Source organism: Phalaenopsis equestris, unplaced genomic scaffold (assembly GCF_001263595.1).
Source record: "Phalaenopsis equestris unplaced genomic scaffold, ASM126359v1 Scaffold000229, whole genome shotgun sequence".
NCBI lineage: Eukaryota > Viridiplantae > Streptophyta > Magnoliopsida > Asparagales > Orchidaceae > Phalaenopsis > Phalaenopsis equestris.
This window is the reverse complement of record NW_018164671.1, coordinates 813,647-829,674: the sequence shown is the minus strand read 5'-3', so window position 1 is coordinate 829,674 and position 16,028 is coordinate 813,647. Positions and strand designations below refer to the sequence as shown.

Below are 16,028 nucleotides of genomic sequence, written 5' to 3'. Positions count from 1 at the left end.
ATTTTTAATGGTTTAATTTTCAGGGATGCTACTTTTTGATTAACTTCTAATCACAGGTTCGGCTTAAACGTGATCATTTGAACATTGCCAAATTTGAACCTGATCTTGGCCTGGATCCTATTTTAGATTTAATATTGGTGGGATCCGAATATCAATTCAGGATCCAAAGTCGAGCCAGTTCCTGGCAGGATAATTTACTTATTATATCAACTCGCTCAGTGGATCAGGATGTTCTCACGCCTAGTGAAGTAAGTGTTCTTGTAGCATTTTATTTTCTTGTGATGCTAGAGTTCAGCTTGAAATGTGATATACTTGATTAATCGCTTCTTGAAGGAGGGTATTGTGCTTGTAGTGATTCTCATTTACATTGTAACTTCTATTTTTGAGCATTTTTATTAAAAAAAAAAAGTATTTAACCTGGAAGCACCAACTCAAGAGCAAATATAATGGAACACTAAGGCTCTATTTGGGGCCTCAATGGCAGTGTGGTGTGCTCTGGACCGCACCATTTGGGTGTTTGGCAAAATTGTGTTTTGTCTACGGTCTCAAGAAGCTGTGGTGGAAAAAACTACATTTTGCAACTTGATCTGGCTAAGTGTGATGATTGCTAGAAAGTTGCAATATGACTTTTTGAAAATAAAAAAAATTATAATAACCACTATAGTTTTTTGAATGAGTTTTTGTGGTCAACTTCACAATTGCTTTTTCAAACTGTTGTAGCTGCCCAAAATAGATCGATCCCAAGTAATCGAAAAAAAATTATCGGACACAACAAAAAAACACCAAAATTTATGTGGTTTGATTTAAATAAGCCTACCTCCATGCGAGAGGAAAAATGATTCATTCCCACTTATAAAGAATTCACAATTGTGGTGTATACTAAAACGACACTTCAACTCTTTCTAAAATCGAGTGCACTCTCACTTAATAAAGAAAAGAGAAACCCCTCAACTCTCTTAGGATAACTAAGAATGAGAGCTTCTAAGAGTTAACAAATAAAAATGATTAAACAAATATTAGAAAATTACAAACTTTAGAAGTTTCTCAAAAGGGTACCTTTGATTTGTCCATGTGCTACATCAAACTTTGAAATGAGTTTCTTGTGATTTCCTTTTTTTTTTTCTATTTCTTTTCACTCTTTTGTTCTTTTTAATTTCTTCTCAACTCCTTCTGCCATGAGGCTTACCTGTTGTAGGCCTACCTATGATGGAAGGGTTGAACCAATTGGTTCAGCCAAAGAGACTAGGGCTAGCTAATTGGTCCAAGCTTGTCTTGCCGCCCAAAGGAGAGGGCTTCCCTTTCCTATTTTGCTTGCCGCCCAAAAGTAACTACCTTGTTGCCTAAAGGGGAGGGGCCTCCCGTTGCTATTCTATCATCTATTATATATTTGTTGTTTGCTTCTTAGGGTTTGTTTTTGTCTTTTCTGGTTTCAAATTCCTGACTTCAGTGTTTCACCTTGCTATTCTTATCTCATGTACCTTGGTAGGATACTCCCAATCTTGGATGGCCTTGATCTTGTTTTCTTCCATCATAAGCTTTGCATCATTTATCTTATGTCATAAGAATATCACTTCTTCTTTGAAAAATGAGCATTTTTTTATTGATGTATAGTTTATTTCCTCTTAGTACTTTGAATACTTCTCGGAGATGTCTCAGATGATCTTAGAGTGTGTGTTATAGACCCACTATGTCATACAGGTAGATAACAACAAACTGATGCAAGTATGGTTGGAATAGTTTGTTCATCAATGTTCATAATATAGTAGGAGCATTGGTTAGCCCGAGAGACATAACCAAAAATTCAAACGACTGATACCTGGTCACACAAGTGGTCTTCAGTTCATCCTCTTTTGCTATCCTCACTTGATAGTAGCATGATCAGAGATTCAATTTTGAGAAGTTCCTTGCGCTCCCCAGTTGATCAAAAAGGTCAGCGATGAGAGAAATTAGGTATTTGTTCTTTGCGGTAATTTTGTTTAAAGCTCGGTAGTCTATGCACATGTGCAGGGAGCCATTTTTTTTCTGAAATAGAATCAGGGCACCATATGGGGGATGTTTGAATGAATCCTGCCTCCAGCAACTCTTTCAATTGTTTGCATAGCTCTGTCAGTTCTATAGGTGTCATGCAGGAAGCTTCTATTGCCGATGGCTTAGTCTCTGGCTCTAGCTCGATCTGGTGATCGATCTCCCTTTTTGTTGGTAGTTCTTTTGGTAATTCCGGTGGTGGAACATCTTTAAACTCCTCAATTACTGCCACAACTTCTCTTAACATGTCTTCTTGAGGCTTCAATTTTTCATCAGAGTCATGAAGAACAGCCAAGTAGCTCTCCTCTCTCTTGAATTGAGTGACCGATAGCATTTTGGCTTCTTGCTTCCGAGTCCTTGTTGTCGTACTAGGCAAGCTTGGTTGTCCTCCTTGTCGCAGATGATTTTGGCAAATGGCATTAGGAACACTCTCACTTGATCCAAGAATTTTAGACCAAGGATTATCTCGACGTCTTCCACAGGAATGATGGAGAAATTCACCAATCTTCGACACGTCTTCACTCCTTTGGCCAGTCTATGGATTGGCCTACGTGCTGAGTTGACTGCTTTTATGGAGCTTCCTCCTTTATTTATTTGCAGACCCATCCCTTTCGCTTCTTCAATAGAGATGAAGTTGTGAGAAGCTCTCGTATTTATCATTGCTTTAGTAAGTGTCCCACCTATAATCACCTCCACAAAGAGAAGTTTTTTTGCTGAGTTTTCGGAGAGGAATGCACCATGTTGAGCAATTGTGTTGTTCCCACTTGTGCTGTCATATCACATCCTTCTTCCTCTTGATGGCTTGCATAGAGAGAGTTTAGAGCCTTCTTCTGAGGGCAAACCCTTACCCAATAAAGTCCTCCACAAAGAAAGCAGTTTTGTAGTTTAGTTTTGGTTTTGTTAGACTTCCCCTTGTCTTTTGTATTAGATGGGGTCGATTCTTGACGGGTCTCTTCCTTGTGTTGAACCTTGTCTTCCCCATTTTTGACATAGTTACTCTTCTTTTTTCTTGATTTTGTAGACTCATTTATATAATCAACCAAGCTTTTCGTAACGGTTATGACAGTAACGAGATCTTGTGCTCTACGCATTCTAAGCTCAGTCTTTGCCAATTGTTGGAGCCCATCCATGAATTTGAACAAATTTTACTTGCCAGACATGTCAGGAATTTCAATGATCAGGCTAGTAAACTCCTTAATATATTCTTAAATCAATCTCGTTTGCTCTGCCTTCACAATTGAGCTCTAGTCTCATCCCCCATGTTTTCAGGTACAATTGTCTCTTTTGCTCCCTTTTGAAGTCATCAAAGATGGATATGGTGTACATACTTTTCTTGATATCTCATCGTTTTCTTCTTCACCACAACATAGTGATGTCTGAGAGATAAATGGTTGCAAATTGAATTATTGCATCTTCATCTGTAAACTCCATCGCTCCAAAGTATTGCTTACGTCTTCATAAGAAATTGTTCACTTTCTTCGCGTTGCGAGCTCCTCTAAATCTCTTTGATTTTGGAACTCAATACGTTTGACTTCAAAGGTATGATGGTTGGGGGATGTTGCTAGTGCCCTCTTGCATAGTGAAATACTTCACCCATCTCCTCCAAGCTAGCACATACAACGCTCATCTCGTCTTCATGGGCTCTTCGTACCTCCTGATGTTCCCCTTTTAAGTTCTCCTGCATCTTTGTCAATTGGTCTCTTAAGGACTCCTCTAATTGGAGCATTTTTCTTTTGATCGTCGAATGAATTGTGATGTCTTCCTCCTCGAGTCCATCAACTTTTTGGCCAAGGTCCTCTATCTGGGCCTCTATGTCATTCAATTCCTCCACCCGAGCAAGGCACGAATCAAAGTTGTGCATGATCTCTTTGGACCTCCCATGTGATTTGGATGCAGCTAGATCTCATTGCCTGACGACCTCGCCCTTATTAAGATGATTCCACAATTGTGGCTTCAGAATCCATTATGTGCTCTTTGACTCCCTTTGTCATACCTTCGAATCGAGACTCTGATATCAACTGTCACGGACTAACTTATCTGAAATCACCCGTGCGACTTTAACGCAATCGGTTAACCCTCACAACGTTTGAGCTTGTAAGCACAAAGCACTTTAGGAAGAAGAGTAAGAAGAAGAATTGGAGAAATAAACACTTCACTAAGAAAGTGATTATAACACTTGAATGTTTGAGAACCTTAGATGGATCCAAACAAGGGGATGGATTACTATTTGTAGTCCCCGCCAAGTCTAAGGGAATCTTCTGGATTACATTAGAATAATTTAGTTTCTAGATAGTTTTACTTCATTCTCTTATATACATACAGAGCCTTAGATCTTTCTAGGTTATTCTTGAGTTTTCCTTGGAGCTCTTTCTTTTAATATTTTCTAGAATGCGGTGGAATCTTTTAGAGTTAATTGGATTACTCTCCTTCATCTGGTCTTTTCTAGAATCTTTCATCCCATGATTGTCTTGTTACTTTCTTTGAAGTTAGCGGAGTGTGATAGGGTGTTGCTCTTATTCCCGAGAGACCTACGCATATGCTTTGGCGTCCATTATGGGGCGCTGATACAAAGCGCTTGGCTCTTAGACGCGAAGTTTGGGGGCCTAATCGCCTGATGCGGTTACTACACGAAAAATTAGTCTTTAAGCCAATTTATTATCGTGGATCGGTGAGCTTGTCGTTTTCTTCTTTTTAAATTCTTGGATGAGTATCTCGGTGAGGTGAGGACTCTCGAAGAGGTGGATTTTGGTGATTCGGCTTAATTTTTGCGTCGGATCGAAGAGTGAAGATTGTTGGTGCGAGTTTTGTATGTTTTTTCGTGTGTGAGTTCTTTGTAAAACTTTTTGAATTTTATAGTAGAATTTCTGGTAGTATAGCTCCATGTTTTTTTTCCGTTCTCAGGTTTTTACACGTAAAATTCTTGTGTGTTTTTCTGGTTGCTTTGATTGTACTTTTGTATTTAAATTTTTGTTCTAATTTTCTTCAATCTTGTAATTCTATTCCACCGCGAAATTAAAAGGAGACTTTTTCATAGTAGTTTTCCCTGACAAGATTGACCAAAAAGCCCTTGATACCGGAGTTAACCCAAACCACAATAGGAAAAACAAATATTATTACTGAAAACAAATAGACGGTTACAATCAAACAGACTTGAAAGGGAAATTACAAAAATACGTCACCTAGAAATTTGAAATAGCAACAAATACCAGACAAACACTTAACTAGGGTGGATCTCGTGTGGTGGTGGTCTCCAATAAGTGCTTGTAGAGTTGGTAGCAAGGGGTAGGGGGTGGGGGCGGATTGGACAGCAAGGATGCAGCGGCTAGCGGAGGTTCTGGGTGGTGGGAACAGCAGCTAGGCTGTGGAGAGGTGGTTACAACGGTTGGGACAACAGTGAGGCAGCTTGGAGAATGGTCTTGGGTGGCTGGAACAACAATAACAGTGCAGGGAAAGTACTGGAATGGCAGTGAGGCTGCAGGGTTGCGGTTTAAGCGGCTGGATGAGCAGTGGACAGCAAGGTGAGGGGCTTAAGGTGCTGCAATTGCGATGCAAATGGTTGGGAGAAGGAGGAGGGAAGGTTGCGGGTGGCTGGGACAACTGCAGGAGTGCCGGAGGAATGATTCTAGGTCGTTGGCAGTGAGCAGGCGCCAATTGGAAGAGCAGTAACTACAAGAAGACAAATGGGAGGTGGTTGCAACGAGAAGTATTACTGAGTAGCGAAGCGAGAGGGATGCGGAGGAGTTGGAGAAGGATAAACACCACCTCGAGAGTGAGGTACAGTCAGGGCAACAATGGACACTTGAAGTAGAGTCGCACCTCGGACGGGATATAACTGGAGCACCACTCTCCCTTGGATACAACCCTAAAAGGAAAAACCTGGACGTCGAAGGCTAATCTGACAGAAAACATAAAAAATAACTGCTCTAAAACACAAAAACAATATATTTTATAGACTTGGGCTAAATAGGAGTGGGCTCGCTCCAAACAGAAGGAAGATCCACGTCAAAGGTTGGCTGGCCCTCCTGGACCGGTCCAAGCCACGAGTCCCGCTACAAATCAAGGTACTATAATGGGGGTCCTAGAGACATGCGGGAAGCTCCCAATCCCGCAGCAGCCCTAAGCCTCTGAGACATGCAGGCTGCAATACGGAATGGTGAGATCACAATGTGTGGCTTAGATTCTACATTAATGTTCACAATTTAATTTAAGCAACTGCTAGATTACTCAAACTGAATAAAAGGACTCTGGCTAGAAAAAGATCGATTCATCAGTTTCATGATTTTGTGCTTCTTTTTGCTTATATAATTTTGCTCTAGTACCCATGATATTTGTCTTTCTTTTGAAGCGTCATGCTTAAACGAGTGAAGTGTCAAAATAGTCCCTTGACTATTTACATGGAGTCATTTTAGTCTCAAAAGTTTATAAAAGTGTTAAATTAATCCACGTATTTGTCTCAAAAGTTTATAAAAGTGTTAAATTAATCCACACTCTTTTTTAATAGATGCTAAAATAGTCTTTACTGTGGGCTATATAAGGACTGTTTTAACCTATATTAAAAGAATCGGGACCTAAATTGACATTTTATGAACTTTGGTACTAAAGTGGCCTCCTATAAAGAGTCAGGATATCATTCAAATACTTTTCTCATGCTTAAAATTAATACAACTTTTCACCATTGGACATGTAGAACGCTAAAATATTGTCAATTTAGCTGTTGAGTGATTTTATTGAGGAATGTAAATTTGATAATTCAGAATTTGTGTACATGAGGCCATTCTTTCCAGATATAAGGAAGATTTGCATTTTGCAGGCTGCAAGGGTTTTTGAGAGTCAGTTAGCAGAATCTTTGCTGGAAGGTGATGGGCAGCTGGCTTTCAAAAAACTTGCTACGGCGACTCTCGAAACTTTGATGCCAAGAATAGAAGGGAAGGGAGAGTTTGGGCAGGCACGTTGGAGACTGGTTTATGCACCTCAGATTCCTAGCTTGCTTTCTGTGGATCCTACTGTCGATCCTCTTCGATCCTTGGCTAGTAATATATCTTTTGGAACTGAGGTTGAAATCCAGCTTGGGAAACGTCTTCTGGTAACGTCGCTAAGGCTATAAATGTGGTTTTATTTATTTTTTAACTTAGAAAAAATGGTTCTATCTGTTTCTTTGGTTTTCAAGTAAAGTGCTAAAATAGTTCCTGGCTATTACATTCGGCTATTTTTGTCCTAGAGTCTATAAAAATATCGAGTTAGTTCGCCGACTCTTTTAACCTTGGTTAAAATAGTGCTCTCCTGGTATTATTTTGCCCACATTTAAAGAGTCTGGGACTAAATTAATACTTTTATAAATTTTGGGATTAAAACAATAAGTCGGGGGCTCATTTTGACAATTTTTTTTTATTTTTCCTTTTTGGTCCCTTATGTATGCCTAAGACTATATTGTCTATTCTATTTCTTATCAAATGCCATTTTCTTACTGTGTCATTAACTTGCAGGCATCGGTGGTTCGACAAATGAAGGATTCTGAAATGGCTATGCAGTGGACTTTAATTTATCAGCTTACAGATCGTCTCCGTGTTCTTTTCCAATCTTCTCCGTCCAATCGTCTATTATTTGAATACTCTGCAATATCCCAGAGATAGCAAATGGGTGGTTTCTAACCATTTGTTTCAAGGTAATTTTGTTTTATATTTTGTGGTAAATCAAAATGAAGTCTGCTACATTTATGCACTTGTGCACAACCACCTAAAGGCATGTGAATTTTTGCAGGCAATTAAATTAAATAATATCTTCTAAAATGGAGAACATGCAAAAAATTTACTATCTTGGAACATTTGAATCAACTTGCCAGGTTGTAAAAAAAAAATCTTGAAGATAGACTAGAAAAATAAGGAATTTGCAAGGAATTTTACAGTGTGTGATTGCTTGTTTTGCCTATTTATGGAACTGAAAAAATCCTGTAAATCAGTTTCTCAAAAACATGTTGGGCATCTAATATCCTTCATAAATGATTTGCCTGCTGAGGCTAATAATATCACGATCCGGCCCAGTGCTTAGAGTGAACCAAGGTGGGAACGGATGGTTGGACGGTGTGAACTAAATTTTCTATATTAACATTCAATTTAATAGATGAACGTGTCACTACAAATTAAATTAAAACGGTGCAATTAAAATTTACGTCGTTGATGGTTGACTGTGTCTTCTATAAACATTTTCTTGTCTATCGCTCATATTTTAATAGTTTAATTAAACCTGAAAAATTAGTAAATCAATTCTGAGCTAAACGAGTCAGTGAATCTTGTGCTTCTAAACTACAACAAAACAAGGAAAAGAAAAAAATAATATGCATGCCAGTTAAGCTTTTTTATAAATCAATATAAATTTTTTAAAGGAGTCTATATCATTATCATATCAATGCCATTTCATTTCTATACAACCTTCACTGGGAATATCATCTAAAAATTTGTGTCAATTAAGAACATCGATATTAATATTTTTTCATTTATGTGCATGAGTACATTAGTGTTCCTCTAATAGTACCAACAAGGGTGTTCCATCATAGTCAAACATGCACATACAAGTTTATTATAAATCATTTTGTTACATTCTAAATATCATTCAATATCTTTTTTTTAGAACATACCTGAGTAGTACATAAGTATAAATATGCAAATCATTCACATTCATTTTTTAGTTGATCAAATTGAATAATAAGTCAGAATAATCATTTATAGTCAGGGCTAGAAGAGAAAGACTCGATGATGGTAGTGTCGGCGAGTTGGTTACTGAGTAGTAGTGTTAGGGGTTAGGTGGAGTAAGGGGGGGGCGGTGAGTGTGAGAATAGTCGATGACTGGGGATGAGGTGGACAGGATAGGGGGTTGTTGGTAGGGCTGGGGGGAGGTTGGACGACAAGTGGGAGTGCAGAGATAGGTTAGTACGGTGCTGGTTGATGGTTTGGAGGGCTGGACAATAATGATTGCTGCAGAAGAAGGGTCGGCAAGGGGCTGGTAGGTGGTCGGAAGGGCTGAGCAGCAAGGGCAGTTGTAGGAGAGGGGATGACGGCATGCTGGGAGATGATCGGGAAGGCCGGACAGCAAAGCAGTGGCAGAGAAAGGGGCCCTGCACTCCTATAATATAATTTAATTTCTCATATGGTGTCATATCAATAGTCAACTGGAAGCTATTATCATAAGCAAACTCAATTAGAGAAATATGATCTTCCCAGCTCTCTTCAAAATGAAGTGCACATAATCTCAATAGATTATTTTGCACTTGAATGATCCTCTCAGAATCACCATCAATACGGATGAAATATTGTACTGAAGTTTAACCTAGTCTCGAGACTCTCCTGGATGCTTCTCCAACATCTGGAAGTAAATTTGTCATGATAAGCTTATCTAGTCCTCCAAACTGTTTTAATGGGAGCCAAAATAGTCTTCAAGCTGGGCTATTTCAACTCATATTAAAAGAGTTTGAAGACTAACTTGACATTGTCATAAACTTTGGGATTGAAATGGCCGCCCTGCAAAAGTGGGGATAATTATGACATTTTTCTCGAAAATTTTTATGCACTTGACTCTAACTGCTCCATTCAAAGATTACCTGCTGTAGTTCCTCTGGTGTCAATGCATGATTGAATTTTTTTTTTTTTGAATTTTTTTCGTCTGAATAATATCAATTAATGATGAAACTTTTTTATTTTAGGTTTTTTCTGTTCTGTAATAGTCCTGCAATTAAAATCTTTTTGCAGGACCCGCTGGCATGAGATCAATTCTCTGACATGGCTGCTGAAAATTTTGCATGCTATAGCTATATACGTAGAATACCTACAACATTGCAACCATTTACCAACTTCCTACTTTATTGGAGCTGCAGGCAATTCGTCCTCAACAGATAAGCAATCTTGCCTTTCGTGCAATTTGTAAATTGATTTATTTATTGTTCGCATTGTGTAAATTTGTAGAGAAAACAATTTTGATTATCGACTGAAATGCCCAGATTGACATGTTGATGCTGGACCATCATCTGTTCAATGAAAAGGAAAGTTCTATGGAAAGTCGATTCATGATTAATGAGAGATGTGGTTGTTTTACTTCAATTGCTTGATGAAGCTGGCATTGATTAATGAATTCTGGATGATAAAATAATTTGCTTGTCAATTTTCTGATGGAAACATATTCATATGGAAATTAGGGCAAAATAAATTTCTTTCTTCAATAAAATTAACAATGCATTGAATAAAGAATAAACACATACAATTCGAGAGGTTGACAATCTCCTTCAAATCCTACCATTCGAGGGTTGGGAATTTTCTCTCGAACTCTAACCATAAGACTAAAGACATGCATAACACAAACCTTAAACTTAGAAATATTTATATTAAACAATAATAAATAACAAAAAAAATTAAATTGCATTTAGATTAATAAAAGACAAAATTGGTCTTATGCCAAGTTAAAGTAACAGTATTCCCCTTTTAAAAAAATACTTTGTCCTCAAGGTAGATAAAAAGGAAACGGTTGCTAGATCAAACTCTTTTGCCTCACTTTATGTGAGAAACTAATCATCCCAATGGTGCCCTGCGGTAAATGCTTCATCACATAGAAAAGAAAACTCCTTTGTTCACTTATTTTGAATCTTAGCCTTTATAAAACGTTTGAAGTTGACATCTGGACGGGACCACATGTTCTCCTTTGCAGCACCAACCCCCCCCCCCCCCCACCAACATGCACCCTTCGCCCCCTCAGTGTCTTGGTTTTTGAGTTACTCTTGTATAATTCTCTCATGGTGTTGCTTCTGTTGGTCTTCTTCATCTAATTCTTGTCCTATACCTTCTAGCTTGCTCAATTTTTTTCCCCAATCCCTACAGGCTCAACAATTGGAGTGTTGCATGTCAAGCTTTAGACCCTTCATGAACATTTGTTCTAATACTACTTCAGAAATCTCCCTCTCAATTGTCCTGATAGTAGCTCATATTGAGTTATCGTCACTATGGCCAAATCCCGTCATTCTTGCTAGCTCGAATCGCGTCGTAAAGAGGTAGACCACGATCTTTCTCTAATTCCATAAATCTTGTATGTTGCATGCAGGAGAAAGATCGAAGTTTTAGGTCTCTATACGTGGTGATCCCGTCGTTGAATCTCGTTGCATGGAGGCATGTTGTGATCCCTTCCTTGCCTTCCCAAGCTAGCTCTATCGTTTATGTATCACTCGCAAGATGTGAATGTATTACTAGACACAGCGAATGAAGGAGAAATGTTGGAGTTGCGGGATTGTGTACGTCGTGATCCTGCATTGGCTTTTCGTAGTGTCATGATTGTAGCGTGGAATTCAGTTGTGAAGGATATCATGATTTCGTCGTAGCTTTCCCTCTAGCTCCAATTGTGTTTTAGATCACGTAGACAGAGGGCGACTTGATGTTTTCCTATTCTGCCTCGATATGTATCGCAAGCTTGCAAGTGAATGTTTGCCACTATATACATTGATATGTTTGTTGATGCACCACTTGTTGAAGCACGATGAAGGCTCGAATCGATGAAAGTCGCTTCCTAGAAACTCTACTTTCCATGATGAATGCTTTGATACTAATTTGATAAGATTCGATACAGATTTTCATACCAAAATTAGGGCAAAAAAAATTATTTCTTCACAACATAAACAACACAACAAATAAAAGATAAACAACTACAATTTGAGAGATAGACGATCTCTTCCAAATCCTACAATTCGAGAGGTTGACGATCTCCTCCAAAGCCTAATCTTAATACTCAATGCGCAATCTCATGCATAACCTAACCCTAAACATATTTGTCTTATTTATATCAAACAAAAATAATAAATAAAGAAGAAATTGCCCTTAAATTAATAAAAGATAAAATAGTCCTTAGGCTATGCAGGCATAACAAATTCATTCTCCATATAATTTTCTGTCATCATTTTCAAATGCAAGATATGATCTGCAAGTTAAAGACAATTTGGTGGTGCTGTTTGATAATCTCATGAAATTTGATCATTGATCAAGTTTTAAGAAAAAAAGGCAGCATATGATACCTCACACTGGAATTATTATTTACATTAGCTATTCTAGACTCAAATCCACTTAAATTGTTCTACATGTTATTTTATTCTTGGTGAAAAAATCACTTTGTTCCAGTATTTTAGAATATGGATTTAATGAGTTATCATTATGACTATTTACATAATATATTAAGGTTTGATTTTTGTATGCATGATTGATACCTTACCGAGAGCATTTCAGGAGATCATGATTGGTACTTTAATGCCATGGTGCCACCATTATAGGGAATTCAATACATCCTCATGTCAAATAGGTATGAGCCAACCTGGGACTGCCTTTGAAAGAATTTGCAAAGCACACTTCGAAGTCTCAGTTCAAATCAGCAGTGTACTCCCATATGGCTGGATCGATATAAATGATTGCTCACAAGTTGAGAAAACTCGTGTTTTGAAGCACAATATAGTCGATAGTGGGATCCAGGTGCTTCTAGGGTATTAGTCGAAAATTTTTTAGCCCCAAAAGGTTACAGTAGCTCTGTCTTCTTCAGTGTGCAGACATAATCTTCAATTGATGAGTTCGAAGCTTCCCAAACCCTAGAAGACTAACGTAGGTGTGAGGGGTGTGAGGTTCTCGTCCTGCATTCCAGCTTCTGGATCGATTGGTCCAGGCAAGAGGGAGATTTGACTGGCTCCCTCCTTTTGGATTTGGCGTCTCCTTTCAGTCGTGGACTCAATCCTAATTATTTAGAGCTTATATATTTGATTCTTGTGGTTTACGTTTTCAATTTATTTTTTTTTATTTTAATATATTCAAGAGCGAGTGGTGCTCCAGTTATTTCTCTTTTTGATGTGTTGATCATCCTCGACTTCCCCTTTCACCACAACCTTCCCTCCACTGATGGCATCCTTCCTCCCCACTGCAATCACCAAACAGCCCTTCCCGAGAATTTTTCTATAGTTTCTCTTGTTGCTACCTTATCAAACCCGTCTCCCTCACTGTCGCAATCTTTCCAATCGCCCTTACCACCTTTCGCAGTTATTTGGCTACTGTCTAGTCCTCCCCTTTGTTGTTCCCAGCAATCCACAACCCTCTTCCCAGCCATCCTTACCATTATCTCTCGTTGTTGAGTTGTTGTCCCAACCTCCCCTTTTTTATTTACAGTAATTCACATTCTTCCTTACCACTCTCTATTGTTGTCGATTCGCTATCTAGCCATCCCCCTTGTTGTTTCTGGCCACACCTAGCCTTTCCAACCACCTATATTCACTGTCGCTCTTCCACCATCTCATTCGTACCACCTACCACTTCTTTCATACTACTTGGTCGAGCTCCCACGGATCAAACTCTAGTGTGAGTTTGTGTTGTGTTGTTGTTATTTCTCATTTCAGTGTGTTTGGTTGTAATCGTCTATTTAATATTTTCACTTATAATATTTATTTTCCTATTATTGTTTAGATTAACTCCAACATCAGGTTTTTTTTTGGTTGAATAGATTTTAGATTATTCGAACTTTAATTAGAGTGATTCATGCATGTATTAGATCTTATTTGGGATCTAACATGACTCTTGTTGGCCTTATTTTTATGAGGGATTATATTTTTTTTATAAAGGTGATTATAAATCTATTTTATGAAAAATAACTATTTAAAAAGAGCTAATTAAATGATGGGATTACTTTCTCATTGTGTTGTTTTTTAGGTCATTGTCAATTTTATATTTGCCTACTAATTTTTTATATATTTTTTAGAATTTTATGTGGTGAAAAGCTGGCTGTTTGGAGTTAAGAGCTGCTGAAATAGCCTAAATCCTTATCATAAGAAATCTATTGTCTAACTTATTTTGAAAAGAAACATATTTATGATTAGCTCAACCTTTTTTGTAGAAAAATACTTTCTCCTACATTTACAACCACATTTACTATTAAATTTAGTTGTAAAAAATAGCGTTTCATCATTAATATTTTTAAAAGTAGCCAAAATATAATCGTGGTTTGGAAAGCAAAGAAAGTTGTGTTAACTCGAGTTCTTTGATCGGATCGGCTGAAAAATTAATGCAGTGTAAAATGAATGCAATGTTGAAGGAACACATCATATTTAAAATATCTTAAAAATTATTTGATGTGGTGTAAAACAATTGCATTTCATTTTTTTTTTAAGTAAAATGATGGCAATGCATTTCAATGTATTTAAAAAGTAATGTGTTGGCCGATGACGGTACGCAGAGGACGGTGGTGATAGGTGGTCGGCGGTAGGTGGTAGAAGGCAGGTTGTGATGTTGACTATTGGCGACTGAGACAGCGGTCGGTTGTCATCAGCGGCTACGGGCGTTGCTTGGCAGCAGGCTGCAAACTGTAGACAGCAGTCATGTTTAGAAAACTATATATATAGACATACAGAAACACACATCCATGTTTATATAATTCCAAATCTGTCAATATTTAGAAAACTATCATACGATATTCAAATAAATTACAATAAAAAATTATCCATAATAGCAAATATGTTATTCTCGAGGATTATTAGAGTTCAATTTTAAAATAGCCGAGAAAGAGAGAGTAATGAAACTTAACTCAATATTTAGTATATTTTCCTATTAAGGGCATTTACATGCATACCACCAATTTTCTATGTATTTACATATCTAACATTTAAATTTTATTTTTTATATTTATACCAAAGGTGGTATATGTAAAAATTGAAGTTTAGATGTGACATGTAAACAATTAAGAATTGAGAGATATGTCGAGTTTGTCACATTCACTTGATTGGGAAGAGGGTCACAACTGCCGCCACAACTCACAAGGCTATCGGGAAGAGGCTACAACGATTCGATCGACATTCAAAGATCTTTGTTCTGATTGTTCACTGCCTCTCCGACTCTCTGGTTGCCATTTTTTATCAGTTGATTTTAGTTAGGATTGAGATGGGGTGAGGAGAGCAATGGGCGGAGTGATCTCTTGGTGACCTAGGATCTCTGCTTGTTTGCATTGCAACTCTTATAAGCCCTTTAAGTTTCTTTTATAGAAGTGGACTATGACATATAAGTAAATAAAACTAAAATATAAAATTACTCATAATTACAATAAAAGTTGTAAATACAACAAAAAGAAACATTCTTTGCAATGAAGATTATCAAAAATCAATTGCGTAGTTGAATAAATGACGATTGGTTTAATGACTATCTTGTACCATATATTGAAAAATAAGTCTTTAATTTAGTACTGAATGAAGCTGTTATGCAATATTATCAAAATATACAAAATAGATTGAAAATTTTGTGATTTATTTCAATTTATCAATGATAATGGAATACAAGATTTCTTTTTAAAATTGTGATTTACATGTTATTTATTTATATTTTTTAATATAATAAATTTTTCACCCTCCAGAAAGAGGCAGGTTCTGCCCGTCTTCTGGTAACTTTTACTCTCTCTTTTGTGGTCTATGCACATTATTTTTTGTGATTTGTGACTTTGAGCCACACGACATGCTCTTTCCAAGTTGTGGCTATGCTCCATAGAAAATTATGAATATGTGCTTTCAAATGGGGGTAATGTCTGATTGTATTTATTTCTTACATTGAATTTTAGTTGTTTGTAGTCTTTATTGTTTTGGCCCTTTATCTTTGCAATTTTGGCCCTTAGCTCTTTGGAAATTTGGCCCTTTGATCTTTGTTGTTTTGGCAATGCTCTGGATTTTTTGTTGTTTTTGAAGATGTTTGCGGTTTTTGGCTTTTCTCTATGGAGGATTTGAAGCATTCAACTTTCTAGTGATGATGTTTGCGGTTTGACGCTTTTCTCTATGGAGGAATTAAAGTGTTTATTATTCTGGCGAGATCATGTTTGTTGTTTGTAGCTTTTCTCTATGGAGGAATTGAAGTATTTGGGTGAATTGAAGTCTGTGGGTGAATTGAAGTGAACCTCACTTCTCCTCACTCTTCCAAATTTGAATTTCTCAATGCAAGCCATTTTAACATATATATATATATATATATATA

General features: G+C 37.3%; 1 protein-coding gene across 2 annotated transcripts in view; it reads left to right on the top strand.

Moving 5' to 3' along the window:
• The window catches only part of LOC110023769, a 108,396-nt gene extending 98,279 nt beyond the window's left edge, over positions 1–10,117 (top strand). Inside the window, exons 23-26 of one of the 2 annotated variants that reach the window (XM_020723337.1) lie at positions 57–248; positions 6,836–7,108; positions 7,509–7,687; positions 9,765–10,117. In XM_020723337.1, coding sequence (XP_020578996.1) covers positions 57–248; positions 6,836–7,108; positions 7,509–7,655 — 612 coding nt within the window. In that variant the 3' untranslated portion in view covers positions 7,656–7,687; positions 9,765–10,117. The remainder of the gene's footprint in view (positions 1–56; positions 249–6,835; positions 7,109–7,508; positions 7,688–9,764) is intronic. The other variant, XM_020723338.1, reaches the window with a different exon arrangement.
• Positions 10,118–16,028: the final 5,911 nt, after the last annotated feature.